The sequence below is a fragment of the Corvus brachyrhynchos genome, unplaced genomic scaffold (assembly GCF_000691975.1).
Source record: "Corvus brachyrhynchos isolate BGI_N302 unplaced genomic scaffold, ASM69197v1 scaffold148, whole genome shotgun sequence".
Classification (NCBI taxonomy): Eukaryota; Metazoa; Chordata; class Aves; order Passeriformes; family Corvidae; genus Corvus; species Corvus brachyrhynchos.
Genome location: NW_008239785.1, coordinates 3,126,596 through 3,143,755, shown reverse-complemented (window position 1 = coordinate 3,143,755; position 17,160 = coordinate 3,126,596). Strand labels below are relative to the sequence as shown.

The 17,160-nt window shown below is 48.0% G+C and overlaps 1 protein-coding gene across 1 annotated transcript in view; it reads left to right on the top strand.

Annotated features, from left to right (window-relative positions):
* KCTD2 (potassium channel tetramerization domain containing 2) overlaps positions 1-6,435 on the top strand; it is a 23,330-nt gene extending 16,895 nt beyond the window's left edge. Inside the window, exons 4-8 of the mRNA XM_008640644.2 lie at positions 1,132-1,240; positions 1,815-1,906; positions 2,556-2,651; positions 4,406-4,531; positions 5,240-6,435. Coding sequence (XP_008638866.1) covers positions 1,132-1,240; positions 1,815-1,906; positions 2,556-2,651; positions 4,406-4,531; positions 5,240-5,269 — 453 coding nt within the window. The 3' untranslated portion in view covers positions 5,270-6,435. The remainder of the gene's footprint in view (positions 1-1,131; positions 1,241-1,814; positions 1,907-2,555; positions 2,652-4,405; positions 4,532-5,239) is intronic.
* The last annotated feature ends 10,725 nt before the right edge of the window (positions 6,436-17,160 follow it).

Here is a 17,160-nt window from a genome sequence, read left to right as displayed (position 1 = left end):
GGCATCCCCAGGAACGGGAGTTGGGGTCTGCCCTCGTGCCTGTGACACCCAGATGCCGCAGGCTCTGATCCCTCCACCTCCCACGATGACAAGACTCCGCTCAAGGAGCAACCCACCCTGCCGTAGCAGTGAGAGCAGGGAAGGAAACTCCTACAAACAGGATTGTTACAATTTCTCACCCTGAGCGTGTTTGTTGTTGTTTTGGTTTTTTAATATATTTCACTTCGCTCTCAACAAAGATCACGGTGCACATTCCTTGCATGGCTGGACAGTTTTGAAGTCACTGCAGTTTATTATAAGGATTTTGCAGACAATTATTCTTGCAACAGCAGATTTTCCAAAGGATGGGCTGCACAAGGTGTTGTCAATGTGTTGTGAGGGGGTCAGCCACAATTAGCCAGGTCTGTTGCTGCTCCATTCAGGGTTTAATCACAAGGTAAATCCTGGTTGTGATCGAAATATCAGTCAGCAGTGTCAGTGAGGAGATATTCACAGTGGGTTTGCACAGTTTCTTACTGCTTTAGAGTCGATTGGCAGGAGAAACAATGCTTTGAAGTCATTAGGAGAGGGATGTGAGAGTTCTGCAGAGGGTTTGTCAGTGCTTCAAAGCTGCTCAAGAGGTGCTTTTGGCTGCAAATTGTTGGTTATTTAATGCCAATAGTTGTTGTATTGCTGGACACATGGCTGGAGCATTGCAATGTGTGTTTGCAGTAGTGGAAAGGGGAAAAAAAATGAGCTATTTTGGCTCAGGTCAGGTGCCCTTAGTTAGAACTGGAGATCCCATTTTCCTCCAGAGCCTCCTAGTTAAACTAGTCTGGAGATCACGCTTAACCAGAACACAGCTGCCAGGTTTTCATTCTTATTGCAGTGAAAAAACCCTCCTAAGCCCAGATTTTTTTTCCAGGTCTATAAACTGTGTACAAGTACTTCATATAAGGCATCTGCCAGCGTTACTGGGCTGCAACGTTCGTGGATCAGATACTGAAAAACAAAAATGGTTTAAATGTGGCATTTGTACACCTCCCACAGGCAAATGAATCCAGGTTATCAAAGAGAAACTTTTCAATTTATTATGTTAGGTTGAAATTATTTTTCCGTTATACCACTGAACCATGCCTGTTTTGTTCTCAGGATGAGACAGGGGCCTATCTCATTGACAGAGACCCCACGTACTTCGGTCCGATACTGAACTACCTCCGGCACGGGAAGCTCATCATAAACAAGGAGCTAGCAGAGGAAGGTAAGAGAAAAACACCAGAAAATGCTGTAAGTGCTGTTTGATAGCACATCCAGGAGCCCTTATCAGAGACTGGTGTGAGGGTGTGAGCAAGTTTCCCAGGAGTGCTGTTAGTACTGTTAATTGCTCATTAACGGGGATTAAGTCATCAGGTTCTGTGTCTTCCCGAAAGCAGAGGCTGCAGCTCACAGCACACCTTGTCGCTGTTCTGCTGAGCCCAAGGTCTGTTACAGCCCATGTGCCCCTCACAGACCATGGTTCTCCCCTAACAGGCAGCTCTGAGGGCTTTCCCTTGATGGGGCTGGGTGAAGAAATAGACACTGTACCTGGAGATTTCTGATTATCCCAGGGAACGGGGAACAATCTTTCTTAAAGATCTTCTTAAGTCACAAAAGGAGGTGACAGCTAGTCAGGCATTTTCTCCTAGCCTGGGAGCAGGAGGTGGGTGGCACATTTGGAATTCTGACATTTGGGCTAGATTTGGAGTCAGGAGCAGGTGTTGCATCCTTGTGGCAGAATCATCTTCGTTCTACCCTGTGCAAAGTAACAGAATTTGTACTTTGGGTTCCTCTCTCAGGGGTGCTGGAAGAAGCTGAGTTTTACAACATCGCGTCCCTCGTGCGGCTGGTGAAGGAGCGGATACGGGACAACGAGAACAGAACCTCTCAAGTAATGCACCTCTGGGTTATGGAGTCAGTTCTGTGCCACAGAAAGGACAGGCATGGCTGCAGACCCTTGCAGTAGCATTTCTTTAGTTCAGCAGTAACAGGGGAATAAATGCTGTGAGGTGGATGCAGGGTGTGGCTAGGAACGAGTCTCCAGTGTGGCTCTATAAAGCACAGACCACTGAGTCATCACAGCACTGCAGGGAAAGGCAAGGGGCACTTACAGGAGAGGGGCCAGGAGCAGAAATGGGTGGTTATAAAGCAAAACATACTGCTTTGGTAAAGAATAGCTCAAACTCTTCCTTCTCTAAACCATTGTCTTCCCTTTGTCTCTCTGTGGCATTTTTCCCATTGATGCTCAGCTTGTATCAGCACACCCAGTAGATGCAATTTCAGAAACATTTTCAAAAAGCAGCAAATGGCTTTGAAAGCTAAAGAAGTTTTGCTGTCACTATACCTTAGACACCTAGAAAGCTTTTAAGAGAAGAGTGCCAGGCATATGGTTCTGTTTTGGAATCAGGTGGATGAAAAAGCCCTTAGAAAGCCTGTGGGGCTCTGACTTCCTAAGACAAGAGCAGGAGAGGCTTATTAATTTTCTAGAGTGATACTAGACAGGAATTACTAAACTACAACAATTTTTCTCTGTGCTCCAGGGACCTGTGAAACACGTGTACAGAGTGCTGCAGTGCCAAGAGGAAGAGCTCACACAGATGGTGTCCACCATGTCCGACGGATGGAAATTTGAACAGGTACCATTACCAAAGAATGGCAGAATTCCTTTAAAAGCTGAATATGAAATAAGCAGAGTTTCCTGTTGAGTTGCACTTCACACTGCTCTGCTCTTCTGAGTAAGCAGCCTGACCTGAGCAGCAATCCACTTGTGTCCAGTTACTGATGGGGGAGAGCAGAAGTCACTCCAGCTGCCAGAGAGATTTCATTTTCTCTCAGGACATCTTGTCTCCTTGTCAAATCCCAGAGCAATTCTTCCCTTCTCCTGCATTTCCTCACATACACCAGGCCACAGTATAACAGTTCTATCCACCAGCAGTATCCAGGAAAATTACCAGAGTCATGAAGAAACAGCACGACTTTCTTGGAACCTCAAAGCCACAGCTGCTGCATTTGCTAAAGAGGCACTGAGTGATATGAGAACTTTGTGCAGATGTCTTTGCAGTGCAGCTGGTTCCAGGGCTGGGTGTCACTGCAGTTGCATATGGCATTAGTTCCAGGTTTGGTTTCTGGGATCAAACACAGTTCCCTTATTTCTGAGGAGGGAGAACTGGAGCCAGCTGGCCTGTGTGTTATGTTATATTAAGAAAGTACAGAATGGGCTCTGTGGTTTACAGCAGTGTCTTCCCAGTTGGTCCAGCTTCAGTACAAATGGATGCTGTGGGAAATGTGCTGACACAAAGTGAGGCAGAGGATTAGGAACAGCAATTCCCATCATTTGTTCCTATGGATGTGTTCTGTAACACCTGAAAACTATCTCAGAGTGGAGAGGCGGCCAAAAACTTGCCCCTGTGAGGAAATAGTGAAATCTTGTGACCGAGAACCACTCACTGCTCCATGGAAGTGCAGTTCTCCAACTCCCATGTTTTGCTGTCCAACAGGTCACAGAATCTGCCTTTCACACATCCATATCTACATCCCCAAAACCTTGAGGCTACAGGCAGTGCCTTTCATGGGAACCTGCACCCTTAGATCTTTCCTAATCTTTGTTTTCAAATCTATCATACATAAATATGGAGCTGGCTCTTCTAAAATCCATTAGGACATGGAAGTTAAGGTGCATGCTGCACATTAAGGTTTCCTGGATACACACAGTTGATAAGAGTCACAATGCTTTCTTCAGATGACTTGGATTTATTTTCTGGAAAGCAGAACTGAGTTGTAAATGACAAATTAGCTCTGCACTCCAGGATGTCCTTTTAATGTAATAATGATAAATGAGACAGATGGGATTTCTTGGATTGACTCCAGACCCCCTCAACACAACAGTAATAGAATATAATCCCGTTTACACAGATACCAGATTTCATCTTGGCAGCATCCACATAAAGGACAGTGTCTGTTTGCCACATGTCCCCAGTTAATCCAACATCTGCCTGGGGTAAAGAATTCCCATTTCCACATCAGTCACAGGGCAGGTTGGGAGCTGAGTTCAGCAAGGACCAGGCAATTTGCAGTGCCTGCCCACGTCTGAGTGAACTGGATATTATATATTGCACAATCTGTTTTCCCTTTTTCCACCCTCAGAAACTGGGCAATGTTCTGCTGTGTTCAGCATTAGTTTCAGGCTGGAATTCCTTCCTGGGGCTCCAGCAGCCACTAGAGGGCTGTGGAGCTCGGCTGTATCTGTGCCTTACACACACACGCACACCGGAGGCTGCAGGGGACACTTCGGGTCCAGGACAGATCTCCTGGGACAGTCCTATCTCACAGCAACTGTAGGAATCAAATCAAGACTTATTGATAGTTACCTTGGTTGTCTCCTGTTGCACAGTTGATCAGCATTGGATCTTCCTATAACTATGGAAACGAAGACCAGGCAGAATTCCTCTGTGTTGTGTCCAGGGAGCTCAACAATTCTACCAATGGCATTGTCAAGGAGCCAAGCGAGAAGGCCAAGGTAAGGCACTTGCTCAGATGTATCAATTTGGATTCCCCTAGGAAAGAAAAACCTTCCCTGCACCAAGCTGCTGCAGCAGTTTTGTGGATCAGCTTTCCCATTGCCTTCTCTATCATCCCTTCTTGGAGGATTTCTTGTTTTACTGTAGGACAAGAGCTAAGGCTCTTTGTGCACTTCAAATTGAGACCAAAATACTAAAGGAAAGAGTAACTTGAAGAAGGAGAACAGAGTAGCAAGGACCTTTGAGGTTAGTCAGGTTTTGTGGTTGAAGGATGTTGCAGGGAGAGACAAGATTTTTGTTCTCTTTCAACCATCCGCATCCCTGGAAGTGTTCAAGGCCAGGTTCGATGGGGCTCTGAGCAACTTGGTCTAGTGGAAGGTGTCCCTGCCCATGGCAGAGGGGTTGAACAAGATAAGCTTTAAGGTGCCTTCTGAACCAAACCATTTATGAATCCACCTTTTTTTTTTCCCCAGAATAGAAACAAAAGGCAACATCCTTACCTCCTGGCAAGCAGCTGAGCAGTATTTCTAGAGAAGGGGCTCACTCACCCTTAACCAGCCTGTCAGTTGTTGTGGTGGCATAAAAGCCTGCAAGCTGATCTCACATTAGTCTGTGTTTCCTTTCTCTGCAAAAAACAAGGACCCTGAACAGGAACTTTTGCATTTAAACTTGTCAGAGGTTTTCATAGAAGGTCTCTTCTGTTTCAGATTCTTCAGGAACGAGGATCCCGGATGTAATTCAAGTGTCCACTCCATTAAACTCCCAGATGTCACAGGGCAGTCCAGCTGGGAAGAGCATCTCTCCGCAGAGCAACCCAGCCCTTGTACAGTAACCAAGCTAATGCAAAGCAAAGCCGAGCCTGTCCTGCCAATGGCAAATAATTCTGGTCATAACCAAAGGCTTTTCTCTTACCCTGGAAACCGAGGAAGGAAAAGACTCTTCCATTTGGATAGTCCTTTCCACAAGTATTTGTTTTATTTTCTTGGCCAGCGCTGTATTGAATTTTTCCAACAATGGCTGGGCCGGATTCCCAGTTGGAACCTTTGTGAAGGTTACTCAGGTCCTCAGGCCCTTGTAATCAATCCCACCTTCCACAGGCTGCTGTGGGTGGGAAGGTCTGTATTTGAGCTGTGCCATTTCTTGCACCCAGGTCTGCCACCAAAAAAGCGCAGCAACCTTGCAATGCTCCCCCCTTCTCCCCCAGTCCAAAGAACAGGGCTTTAAAAGGAGGAACAAAACAACCACTCCTAAAAAACCCACACAAACCTTTTCCATCCTTGCTTTGTATTTGTTCCTTGTTCAATTCCTAAGAGCTGAGTTTAGATCTGAGGGGAGGGGAGTTGTGTATCCATCTGACACAGGTCTCACTGTTAACACTATTACACATGGGCTCCTGGTATTTTCCAAAGCCCATTACTTTGCATGCATAAACAAAGAGGCCTGTGTTCACCCAAAATAGCGATAGAGTGATAGTCCTGTCCTTCACACTTCTCCACAGAGGAAGAGTGGTGACATCTTCCTGTCCAGTACCCTGCCATGGCCATGTCGTAGCCTGGTGCAAAGTCACAAGGTTTAGGGACTTGCTGCTGCCAAGTTCAGCTTTGCCTTGTTTGTCTCCAGCAGTGTGGGCTCTGTCTCCTTCCCTCACCAGGGAGGGCTCCAGGCAGAATTTCTTTTGTACTGTACCAAGCAGGTAGGTTTGCCTGACCCCACGAGATCCTTTGCGGAGGAGATCCCCTATTTACACACAGTGATTTACCTGCAACCCCCTCATGTCCCCACCTTTAAGAGATCACCTCAAATTACAGAGGGACATCACGGAGGGGGGGGGGGGGGGTTTTTGGTGAAAAGTTGCCAAACTGTTGTAATGTTTCTTGTCCAAAGTGATGTGTCAACTTTTGTGGAATGCCTTGGATGGATGTGCAAAATGTTCGTTTGTGCCTCTCTTGAATTCTAATCTTAGCCAAACTGCAGTCACTGGCTCCCCTCTGTTACTCTGTGCCACCCCTAACCAAGGGCATGTCCCTCCTAGTCTGGTAAATGGAATTTCATAGGAATTTGCTGCATGTTTTTCCCCTTTCATCCTGGCTTTGTTCTTTGTAGCCCAAGTGTCCTGGCACTTGGGTCATTTTCAGTCAAGTCCCAAACTGACATTACAGCAAAGCTTCAGAGATGCTGGAATTCAGACACTGAAAAGCTCAGAGCAGATGTTTCTCAATAAGCTACCAGAAAATTCCTCACCTGGACTGAGGAGTTGGGCTCCTTTCTGGAGGGCTTCAGCTACCCATGTTCTGCTTAAAGTTTTGACATAGAATTGGGCAGGTTTCCCATCTTAACCACTTGTTGCTGAGAGGGTCCTACCAACAGTCTAACAACCAGTTCAGTGACCAAGACGTGCAGCAAAGACACTGAGTGGCACCACTGTGCTCTGCCTCTCTCCAGTCCTTTTCACGTCCTCTTGCCTGTCCTCCCCATCCTGCTTTGCCAGTGTACCTCCTCCGGTGGAGCCTTTGCCTCATTCTTAAGACAGACTGGTTAATGTCTGGGCTAGATTAGTCCTGGTAACAACAGACTGTGCCAAATGTCTTTGAATTCACGTTGTGTCAGTGACAGGCTGTTGAATCACAGCTGGCTTTCCAACACACTGAAAAACCCAGCTCTGCTTCCCTCTGGCTGCCCTGTTTATACCATGGTGAGCTGGTGTTGGTGTGATCAGACCACACACCTTGGCTGGGCCTGAACAACACTGTGATGTGTACAGATCTCCCTCCTCTGTCCGTATCCTGTAGCCTCAGTCACTGTCTGTGCTTACAGCTAAGAAATCAAGAAGCACATGTATGCAAGTTAGCAACGTAAAAAGCCCTTTCACATTCTCATTTGTCTTATTCACCTTCCTCAGAGGAGGGAGTTTCTGGGAACTGGTCAAGAAATACCAAACTAAAGGCAACAGGAACTGGTCAGGCTGTGTTTGTCACATTGATGCCAGCTGAGCACCTTGTTCAACCATGGAGCTCAAAGCAACGCTGGCTGCAGAGGGAGACTTTCTGTCCAGTACAGCTCAAGTAGATAAGAATAACAAACACCTCCCTAGCTTTTCTGTGTCACCAAAAACGCCACACATGGTGAAGCCCACTGGAGGGTTGCCTGATGCACTGATGCCATTGCTCTCCCCTTGGAGCCACAGAGCACCTAAAAGTGACCATTAGCAGGTGAATGGCAGAGCTGTTTAACTGATGAGCACAAGAAAGATCAGAGTTGCGTCTTGGTTTTCCCTTCTGTGTTGCTTTTGGCAGTGAGGAGGTGCCAGAGGACCACAGGCTCTTTGGGTTCCATTGCAGGGTCCTTTGAAGTTCCACAGAAGTGTGTGGTAGAAAACTAATCATTGGTACTGGATGCTCAAGCTTTTGGGTGATATTTAGGACTAGGCATGAAGTACATTCCCAGTGAAGGATTCCTCCTTCCCTGACTGTGCTAGGTCACCTTTAGCCTGAGACAGGGCTGGTCTCAATATTATGCACCAGTTGCATCCCTTCTGTGCTCAAACAGGGCTTTTCCTTCCATTGCCTTTCACTCAGTCACAACTATATCAAAATTAGTGCTGAATTAGGATGAAATGTGTCCCATCCTCTCTAAAAAAGTGTAGCGTGTTGCAATGAGTAGAGTAGGAGAGCAGGGGTAGATCTACTGGCTGTCCAAGAGTGCTTGTGCCTCTTGGGAAGGTTCACTTTAAAGCATTAATCCTGGGAATGGAGCATATGACACTTAGGTTTTTTTTAAAAACTTTCCCAGTGGCCTAAATTGTTCCATTATGGCAAAACTGGAAATAACCTCTTGAAGTGTCTTTGTTTCTGCACATTTTTAAAAACTGATTTTTCTCAGGGGTGACTGAGTGGGCTGAGGCGAAGGGGGCCTGGTTGGCTGCAGGGTGGGGGCTGGAGCAGCCGGGCCATGGGCTCCTACCTGGAGGTTTTGTACAGTTTGTCACATGTCAGTGCCCTTTGCTACTGTTTCTCTTTGTTTATTAAATGTGTTTGAATAACAGTTGAGATGCTGTGATTAATTTTTTTTTCCCAATAAAGATTCTGAAATGGGTTTGAAAAGTTGGAAGGGTGGTGTGCAGCCTGCTGCTTTCCCTGCACCACACAGATACTGCATTATGGGGGAAGAAATGTGCAGATTGGGCGCTTGCTTCTGGCTTCATTTCATTTATAACAATCATTTGCTAAAAGGAGAATCTAATGAGATTCTGGAGTCCTAGGCTGCTTTCCAGGATAAAGGTACAACTGAAGCTTGTTTCTGTTTTCTTCTATAAAATAATCTCAAATTCCACATTTATCTTAACCATTTCCACTGACAACTACAAGCAAGTAGAACATTAATACAACCACTAAATGTAAGTAGCTAAAAAAGGAAGAGGGGTTTTTTTGTCAGCTGTCACTTGCTAAACCCCTGCTTGACACTGGACCACACAGAAGAAGGGTCTTGACTGTTGCAGCTTTGGTGCTGCCAGAAGTTGGCGATTCAGGCCAAACATAGTGAAAAAGAGGAGCAAGGACACAAGTGAAGAATGGGAAATCCCGGATTGATTTAATCCTGCGTTTGATTCCAAGTGGCTGTTGCCTCCTCTGGGTGCTCTGAAAGCTGCCTGTCTCCATCCTCACTGCCACCCAACCCTCAAAGCCACAGAGCAGGGATGGGTTGACACATCCCCAAACCAGGGTTTAACACCAGCACAGTGGAAGAGGATGAGACTCTGTACACAGGGAGCTCACCAGAAACCATGGCTGAGCCAAGTCACCACATAGCATGAGTTGATTTAAGACAGTATTTTCAAACCTCTTGACCCATCTCTCTATCCTAGACCTGACTTGAGGTCTGCACTGCCAGTGAATTTGCCATAAGCAAAGCCACACTTCAAGTGCCAGCAGAGTCTTGGGCAGAGGTGGAAACTGCAGGGCTGGCACTGCTGACACCACACATGTATTTGTTCACAGGGAGGGCTTGTCAGCAGAAATTCAGGTTACAGCCAGCAATTTCCATAATGCCATAACCTCCCTGCTACCCCACCTTAGGGCTGTCCTATAAGGCCACATCAGCTGGAAAAGCCTTTGTGCAGGACCTTTAACCAGCTCCAGGTCTGTCAGGCAGGCGGTTCCTCTAACACAATGCCACATCACCATGCAGGAGACACAAGCATCACTCAGTGGTTCCTACAGAAACCACAAGCTGGAGCTGCCAGGTCTTTGCACCATCCCTCACTTTCCCATCCAAGGCTGTGCAATCCATTAACTCCCTTAAAAATTTATTTATTTACTTGCTGCAGGAAACAGGTGATGCCTCAGCATTACCAAGCGACGAGAGGTTGTGTGGGATTGGCAGTGTGTGTTAACTTAGCCAAAATAAAAATGAACCCTGTACACCAGCTCTTAATGTGCTGGTCCTGCTGCTGCCAGGAGCTAGCCCAGAGCTCAGCTCTCGCTGTTACCAAACCCAGGCTGCTCTAGAGCTGCTGCAGCAGCAGAGAATGAAAGGGGGATGGTTTGCAGCAGAACTGGCCTCAGCAGAGGGTTACGGCCCTGACTCTTGTCTGAGTTGGTCAGAGCACCCCAGGCTACCTCCAAATGCTGTTGCCCCAAGAAGATGTGAGATACCCAGTGAAGGGACATCCCCAGGGACAAGGGGCTCCTGTGAGCGAGGGGCTCTGTCCATGGGGCTGTGCCACCACCAAGGCAGGAGGTGAATGGCATCACAAAAACACCCAAGGGATTTAGTACCTGCCCATAGCAGGACTTGATCCCTCCTACCCCCAGAGACAAGTAGGGGGAAAAAATTCTCCAGGTGGCTTTGCCAAGTGCTTGGGGGAAAGATGACTAACAAAACATCACAGATTTTCTGATAGCCAGGGTAAAGTCAGTAGGTAGTGCATGCACCAAGCTATGAGAGAGGGACTTGAAAACCCCATCATCAGACTTTTCTACATTGGAAAGCACATGAAAGGAGCAATTCCACATCCTCCTCTGGAAAGAGAGGCTCAGGCTCCCTCTTGTCCCCCAGGCTGTGTCCAGGGCCCACCTGACTCCCTGGGGCTGGTGCTCACCTCCCCACAACATTCCCATTAGTCACCCCAGCTGGCAGCTCACCTTGCCCAACAGTTTTGCCTGGAACACAATTAATTTGTTTTTCTGGCCTGCCTGCTTGTGTCTGTGGACAAAGAGGAAACAGTAATTGACATTAAAGATAGGAAAGGGTTTCAGCAGTGTCAGGCACCTATCAGCATCCAACTGCTTGGCCTGGGGCTCCAGCAAAATGCAGTGGAAACTGCGGCTGCATTTCCCCTCTGCACATGTGGGAGGGTGAAACCCAGAGGTGCAGAGGTCCTGCTACAGCCATACATGCATCTTGCACAACCCCTCCACACGCTGTTCTGCTCTGCCTCAGGCTCTCGCACACTGGCAAAGGTCAATTTGTCACTTACCCGCCCACCCTCACCCGGAACAAAGTAATCAAGCCAGATCTGTCTGCAGACAGGAAGCCTGCAGATATTTTCAACCCAGCTTAGTAACTTGTTTGGGAAACAAGGACCTTGGCCATGTCCTTCCACCTAGATCTGGTTTTGAGGCAGTTATTGAAGGTTTAACCCAACTTTCACATGGGTAAATAACCACCACATACCCTCTTGCTTCCCAGGCTGGAGAAACACATTGGTTACTCCATACCACGGTAAACAAAGAGCTGCAATGCCCCAGTAATTACCTTCAGATTGTGGTGTAACAGATGAGAAAAGGCTTATCTCAAAAGATAATTGACCTTCTGGCAATATTTCCTATTAGAGCTCTCCTAGGTGTTTCCCAGACTTTAGCAGATGGGAATGTGACCCAAGTCCATCAGCAGTCTGAAGTGCAGAGAGTACTCAAGTGTGAGACACGTGAAACTGTCCCTCAGTGAGCTGAGAGCTCCACTGGTCTCTGTGTCACCAAGAAAATCCTTGAGCTCAGGACAGTCTGGGCAGCAGGTCCTTTACCACAGCCAGGAAAACATGCACCAGTGATCCTGATGAATTCAAATGACAGTGCCTAAAAATGAGGAAAACCATTTGGGCAACCAAGCAAGGAGACAGGCCTTTAACCTGAGCACTGAGTTCAAGATGTCTTAGAAAAGCAGGAAGATTAGACAGGGATAGAAAACGCCTAATAAATGGTCATCCTCAATCTAATGTCCCTAAAATTTTAATACAAAGAAACATGTAAAAAGTAAGAAGGGGATGGTCATATTTGCCAAACCAAAGGGGATTTGCCCATGAAACACAGGGTCAAAGCCACATTTTACTGTTTCCATACCCCCCCGACAATATGACCCTAAGGTGTACAGGGATCTGCACTTCCCACTGGGATAACAAGCTCCTGCCTTTCCTCTTCCAGAAACCACAAAATTGAGCATTATGATCACTCTGGATATGGGCAGGAAGAGCCTAAGTGTCAGCACTAAGTTGCTGGATCTTCTCTCCTACCCTGTTGTGACCTCTAAGCATCACCTATACCTTTCTCAGAGCAGGACATCTTCCTTGGACAGGAGATCTGAGCAGGGCCTGGCTGGGGTGGCAGAGCATCTGCTGAGAGATAAAAAGCCAAGCTGAATAGCTGAAGCCCAAAAACCAGCTGGCTTCCTAAAAACCATGCTCCAAAATTTCTGACTGAGCACCTTCAACCCCCCACAACCTCCTCCATCGACCCAGCAGTCAGCCACAAGGAAACACTTCTCTTGATCCTACTCCCACTGAGTCCCTTATTCCTCATTAATAAAAGCCAATTATAATTATAATTAAGAGCTTGTTAGAGGGAACCTTCAGCCACAGCTCAGGCTCAAAATGTCAATCTGTGAAAGAGATGCCCTGCAGCAGGGTTAGACTGTACCCACAGCTGCATCGTATCCCACTGCCCCTTTCCTCTGCCACATCTCACCTACTGCAGGAATTTTCCTAATTCCTAATGACAAGGTAACTTCATTTCTTGAAAAGCCTCATTTTCCCAGGAACACACCCCTCTCCTCATCTTCACAAACGCAGGCAATTGCTGGAAGAAAAGCACCAGCAGCTTCCAGATATCCTCAGCAACCTCAGCCAGGCTCCTAGCAAGGACCTCCATGTGTTCAGATACTCCATGCCACCATCAGTCCCGCCCTCTGCCCACTCCCAGGGCAGGCCAGGGCAGTGTGGCAGGGTAGAGTGCCACACAGCACGAGCCAGACCCGCTTCCAAAGACACCTCCAGCGTGAGTTTACGAAACATCCTCTTCAGACTCATCTCCAGATCCCCATTGCCTCAGGGAATGCTGTCCTTCTTGGCACCACACTTCTACACAAAGCACAGGCTCTGGTAGCAGTCAGGAGGGCAAGGACCAGCATGCACACAAACCATCTGCAGTCACCCACAGCCAGAGATCTACCACCGGCATAAATAGCAGGGACAAGCCACATCTTGCTGAATTCCTGCAGGCTAGTGGGAGCTGTCAGTGCATGCTCTGGTGCCAGCTGCCTCCTCAGCTCCCATTTCCCATCTCCAGGCTAAGCTGTGTTATCCCAGCACTGGCTGATAGCCATTAAACCTAATCCCAAAAGGGGCACTTCTCACCTGGTCTTATACACACATTGTCAGTGATTAATGAGTACAAAGCAGCCAGACAGACCCAAAGTCAACCCAAGAGAGCAGAAAGCAGCGGTGAAACTGAGCAAAAAGCAAGCCAGGCAAGGATCTGGACTTAAATGCAGCTGGGGAACAAACAGGGTGGAGGGGGTGTGGGAGGAGGACACAGATGAGGCTGGTCAGGCTAATTAAGACCAATTACTACAGGCAGGACCCTGATCCCTTTTGCAGGGGGAGGATATGGGAGTGATGCTATGGGAAACTCAGGATAAACCAGCACTTCCTCCATCCTTGGCACAGCACCATTTTCTCAGTACCAGCAGAGCTGGTCTGAAGGGGTTTTGCCAGGGTTGTTCAGATTCCTGTCCTCAGGAATCTGTTTTGAGGTGCTCTGAGAGCTTGGTTTCTCTTGGGTCTGTCTACATTCCAGGGATGGATCAGAGCAGGAGTTTGATTTGTGACTGAAGCTGGGGCAGGAGCAGCTCCCTGCCACAAAGCGCTCTGCAATCCCACAGCTGAAATGTCACTTCATTTCCCTTGCTTTAGACAAAAAACAAAACCCAAAACCAAACAACCCCCTGCACTTCCTCTGCAAGAATCAATCTGCCAGAGGATTTGCTAATCTGGATCTCTGGAACAAATTCAACTGGTCTTTCTCAAGTGTGATTTGCAAGCTCTGAGGCGTTTTCACTTTGGTTTCCAGCCACAAAGAATCACAGAACCATTTGGGTTGGAAAGCACCTTTAAGATCATTGAGTCCAACAGTTAACCCAGCATTGCCAAGGCCACCACTAAACCATGTCCTTAAGACATGGCCTGCCCCAAAGCTGCTGCTGAGGCTCCGGAGAACGGGGCTGGTTTACCAAGCTGTAATGTGCTGGTAAGGACAGGCAGAGAGCAGGGGACTTGCAGCCACCTCCACCGTGCCCCAGGCACAGCCTGTCCCCTGAGGGCTGCAACCAACGGCTGACAAGTGACATCCAGCAGAGACAAGCCCGTAGCACTGGGCCAGGCTGCACCACTTGGGCTGATGCTTTAATCAGAGCTAAATCTGGATTCTCTGCTGTCACCTCACTGGGTGACCTTGGAAAAGTCAGCTGGGATATAATATAAGCTACATGGGAGAGGATGGCAAAGCGAGACACGGTCTCAGAATGAAAAGGTACTTAAAAAGTCACTTATAAAGGTATTTACCAAGACAAAGTGCTTTGCTTTCCTACCCTCAACAGACACTTAGTGACCCCAAAAAGCAGTTTACTGCCCCGCTCAGTTTACAGTAAACATCTCGATTCTGTACAGGCAGATTATTTTACACATTCATAAAATATGTGTCCAGCGCATACCAGGGTTGAGCTCAATGGCAGGAGGGAGCAAGAAACCTTCTTCTCCATTCCCATTCCTGTTCCCAAGCCACAGGCATTGTCCAGTCTCTGAACACCCTTCCAAGCCCCATTGCTTTGGGCAGTGGTTCTGCCTCCCCCCAGCCACACTCACTACTTCCCTGCTGCATCCTGTGGCTGGGTGTCCCTCCTCAGTAGCTCCAGAGAAGAAGTGGGCTGCTCATCTCCCTACAGAGGTGCCACCAGCTACAAGTTCTTACTGAACACTATAAATATCCTTATTTGCATAACATAAACCTGAATTTGCAAAATATAAACCTCTTCCTTCAAGGTGAGCTACATAAATGCCCCAGGCCCTTGTGTCTCTTGGCACAAAGGGCTGCATCTCCTTGCAGGGAGCAGCCAGGAGCCCTTATGCCAGCAGCTGTTTGTCCCCTATCGGAGCTAAGGGAAACTGAGGTACAGAAGAAGAAGGGAGAGTCACTGTGTGAGCATTCCTGGTCTGCTGCCATAAGCAACAGCTACCAGGGCTACTCCACAACACCTAGGGAAGTCCAAGGTTTGAATGCTGATGTCTTGGGGATCACTGCAAGAAGAAACAACATTCAGCCATCAACAGGAGAGGATTAGCTTATCAGGGCAGACAGTGACTGCCAGAGAGTGGCTGGAGAGAAAGACTGAAACAGGCAGTTATTCCCTGTGTCCCATCCAGGGCACTCACATGTCCTCAGGTGCTCCACAGGCTGGTAGAGAGAAGCACCTTTGCACCGTTCACCTGCTCCCAACAAAAGCACACTGTTTGCAGTAGGCACCCAGATGTGGCTATTGCTGTGAACTCCAATCCTATTCCCAACCCTACTAACGTGGGATGATCACGTGTGTGTGAAAATCTGCCCGTGTTTCACAGGTGTCCCAGTGCTGTCACGTTCATTGCTCAACACCAGGAGCAGGTTGCCTGAGAGCATCAAGCCCGTAGGAGCAGGACAACACACACCAGCCTTCCACTTTTCACACAGTCCATCCTATCTGGATACCTTGGAAGGGTTAATCCGAGGGTTTGCTGCGCTGCTGTTGCTCGGTGTGGCACAGCCGGCTAAGCCAGAGCTGGAACAAACTTGTTCCTTTACCTACATGCAGGCAGGAGGCAGCGAGGAGGTCGTGTGGCACCTGGCAGCACATCCCCAGGGTCCTTGCAGCGACTGTGCAGGTGGGGCTGCCCAGGAGCAAAGGTGTCCTGCAGCCAGGGGCAGAAAGTGGATGAAAGCCATGGGGTCTGCAGCCCCACTGGAGAGTCCTCCCCTGTGAGCAGGCGCCCAGGGAGATGTGAGGGGAGCCAGGAATCTGCTGGACAAACTCAAGAGTTGGACAGGGCAGCTGGGAACAGAGAGGAGCTGTGCTTCTGCCTTTTTTTGCAGGTTTGCTGTTGCCGGGGAGAGGTTTTAGGCTGTCATCCAGCTAATTCACACCACAGAGACAAGCACTTGAATTAGTTGCATTATCTGCGCCCAGCTAAAGTGGACAAAGGATTAAAGTGTGCTGAGCACCACCACCGTGATTTGCATCTCAGAGCCCCTTCCCACGGGCCCCTTCTGCTCCCAGCCTTTTTTTTTTTTTTCGTTTTCTGGCTGTGAGCCAGCCAGCATAAGAGCCCTGTTTACAGAAATGATGCCTAGGTTAATATTGCAAAGACTTCATCAAAGCCTGTAGTCGCTACTGAAGCAGAAGGGTCTGACCGCGGGCCATGAGCTGACCGGGCTGCGCACACAGGGGATGAGCCGCAGCCACGCGGCGCCGCCCTTCGTTTGACCAGTTCTGGTCTCAGCCTGAGGTACGAAACTAACTTTCTGCCACCAGGGCATATTTGAAATAATGAGCAAAATCAAACTGTTATTCATCTCTAAAGCTGCACACAAAACCTATATGCAGCTGTTGTGTCAGGGAAAAAACACCATTTGAGTGCTAAGTAAATATTGCGCTGTGCAGTGACCTTATGGGCACTTTTTCTGAGCTCATCCAGCTGCCAGAGATTATTATTTTATGCATGTTTATTCATGTGGAGAGGATGGGGAATGCTATTGCTATACCTTCCAAGCTGCCAGTCTCAGAGAAATCCAAACTGGGATCTCTCAGAAGCAGCTCTAGACCTAGAGAGGTAAAGCAAAAGCCTATCTGCCATCACTGGATTCTAATTAATTAATGGCTTTAAAAATGTTTTTTTATCACCACCACTTTGTAGGTAGGTGTAGTTTTCCTGAAAGGTTCGCACTGAGCTCTGCTGTATAGGTTTCTATTTTACTTGGCATTTGCAGTTTTTCTTCCTCTTCTTGGCATGGGGACTGAGTGACCTTAGCAATTGCCAGCAAGGGGACTCCATATGACGAAAGCAGGTGAAAGAGAAAATAAGGGTGGAGCTAGGTAAAGCCAATTCATACCTCAGAGGAGGTGTGGTCCTGTCCTCTACCTGGCTGTGGTAGCAGTCTTGTGAAATATAAAAGAAGGCAGTGGTTTCTTAAGCAATCCGGTGCCAGGATCCTGTAGTGAGAAGGAAGGGAGGTGCTGGAAGAAATGCAGAGCAAGAAGTCAAGAGTGTCAGCTGGGAAAGGTGTGGGAGACCGGTGCTCTGAGCCTCAGGAACACCATCACGCTCTTC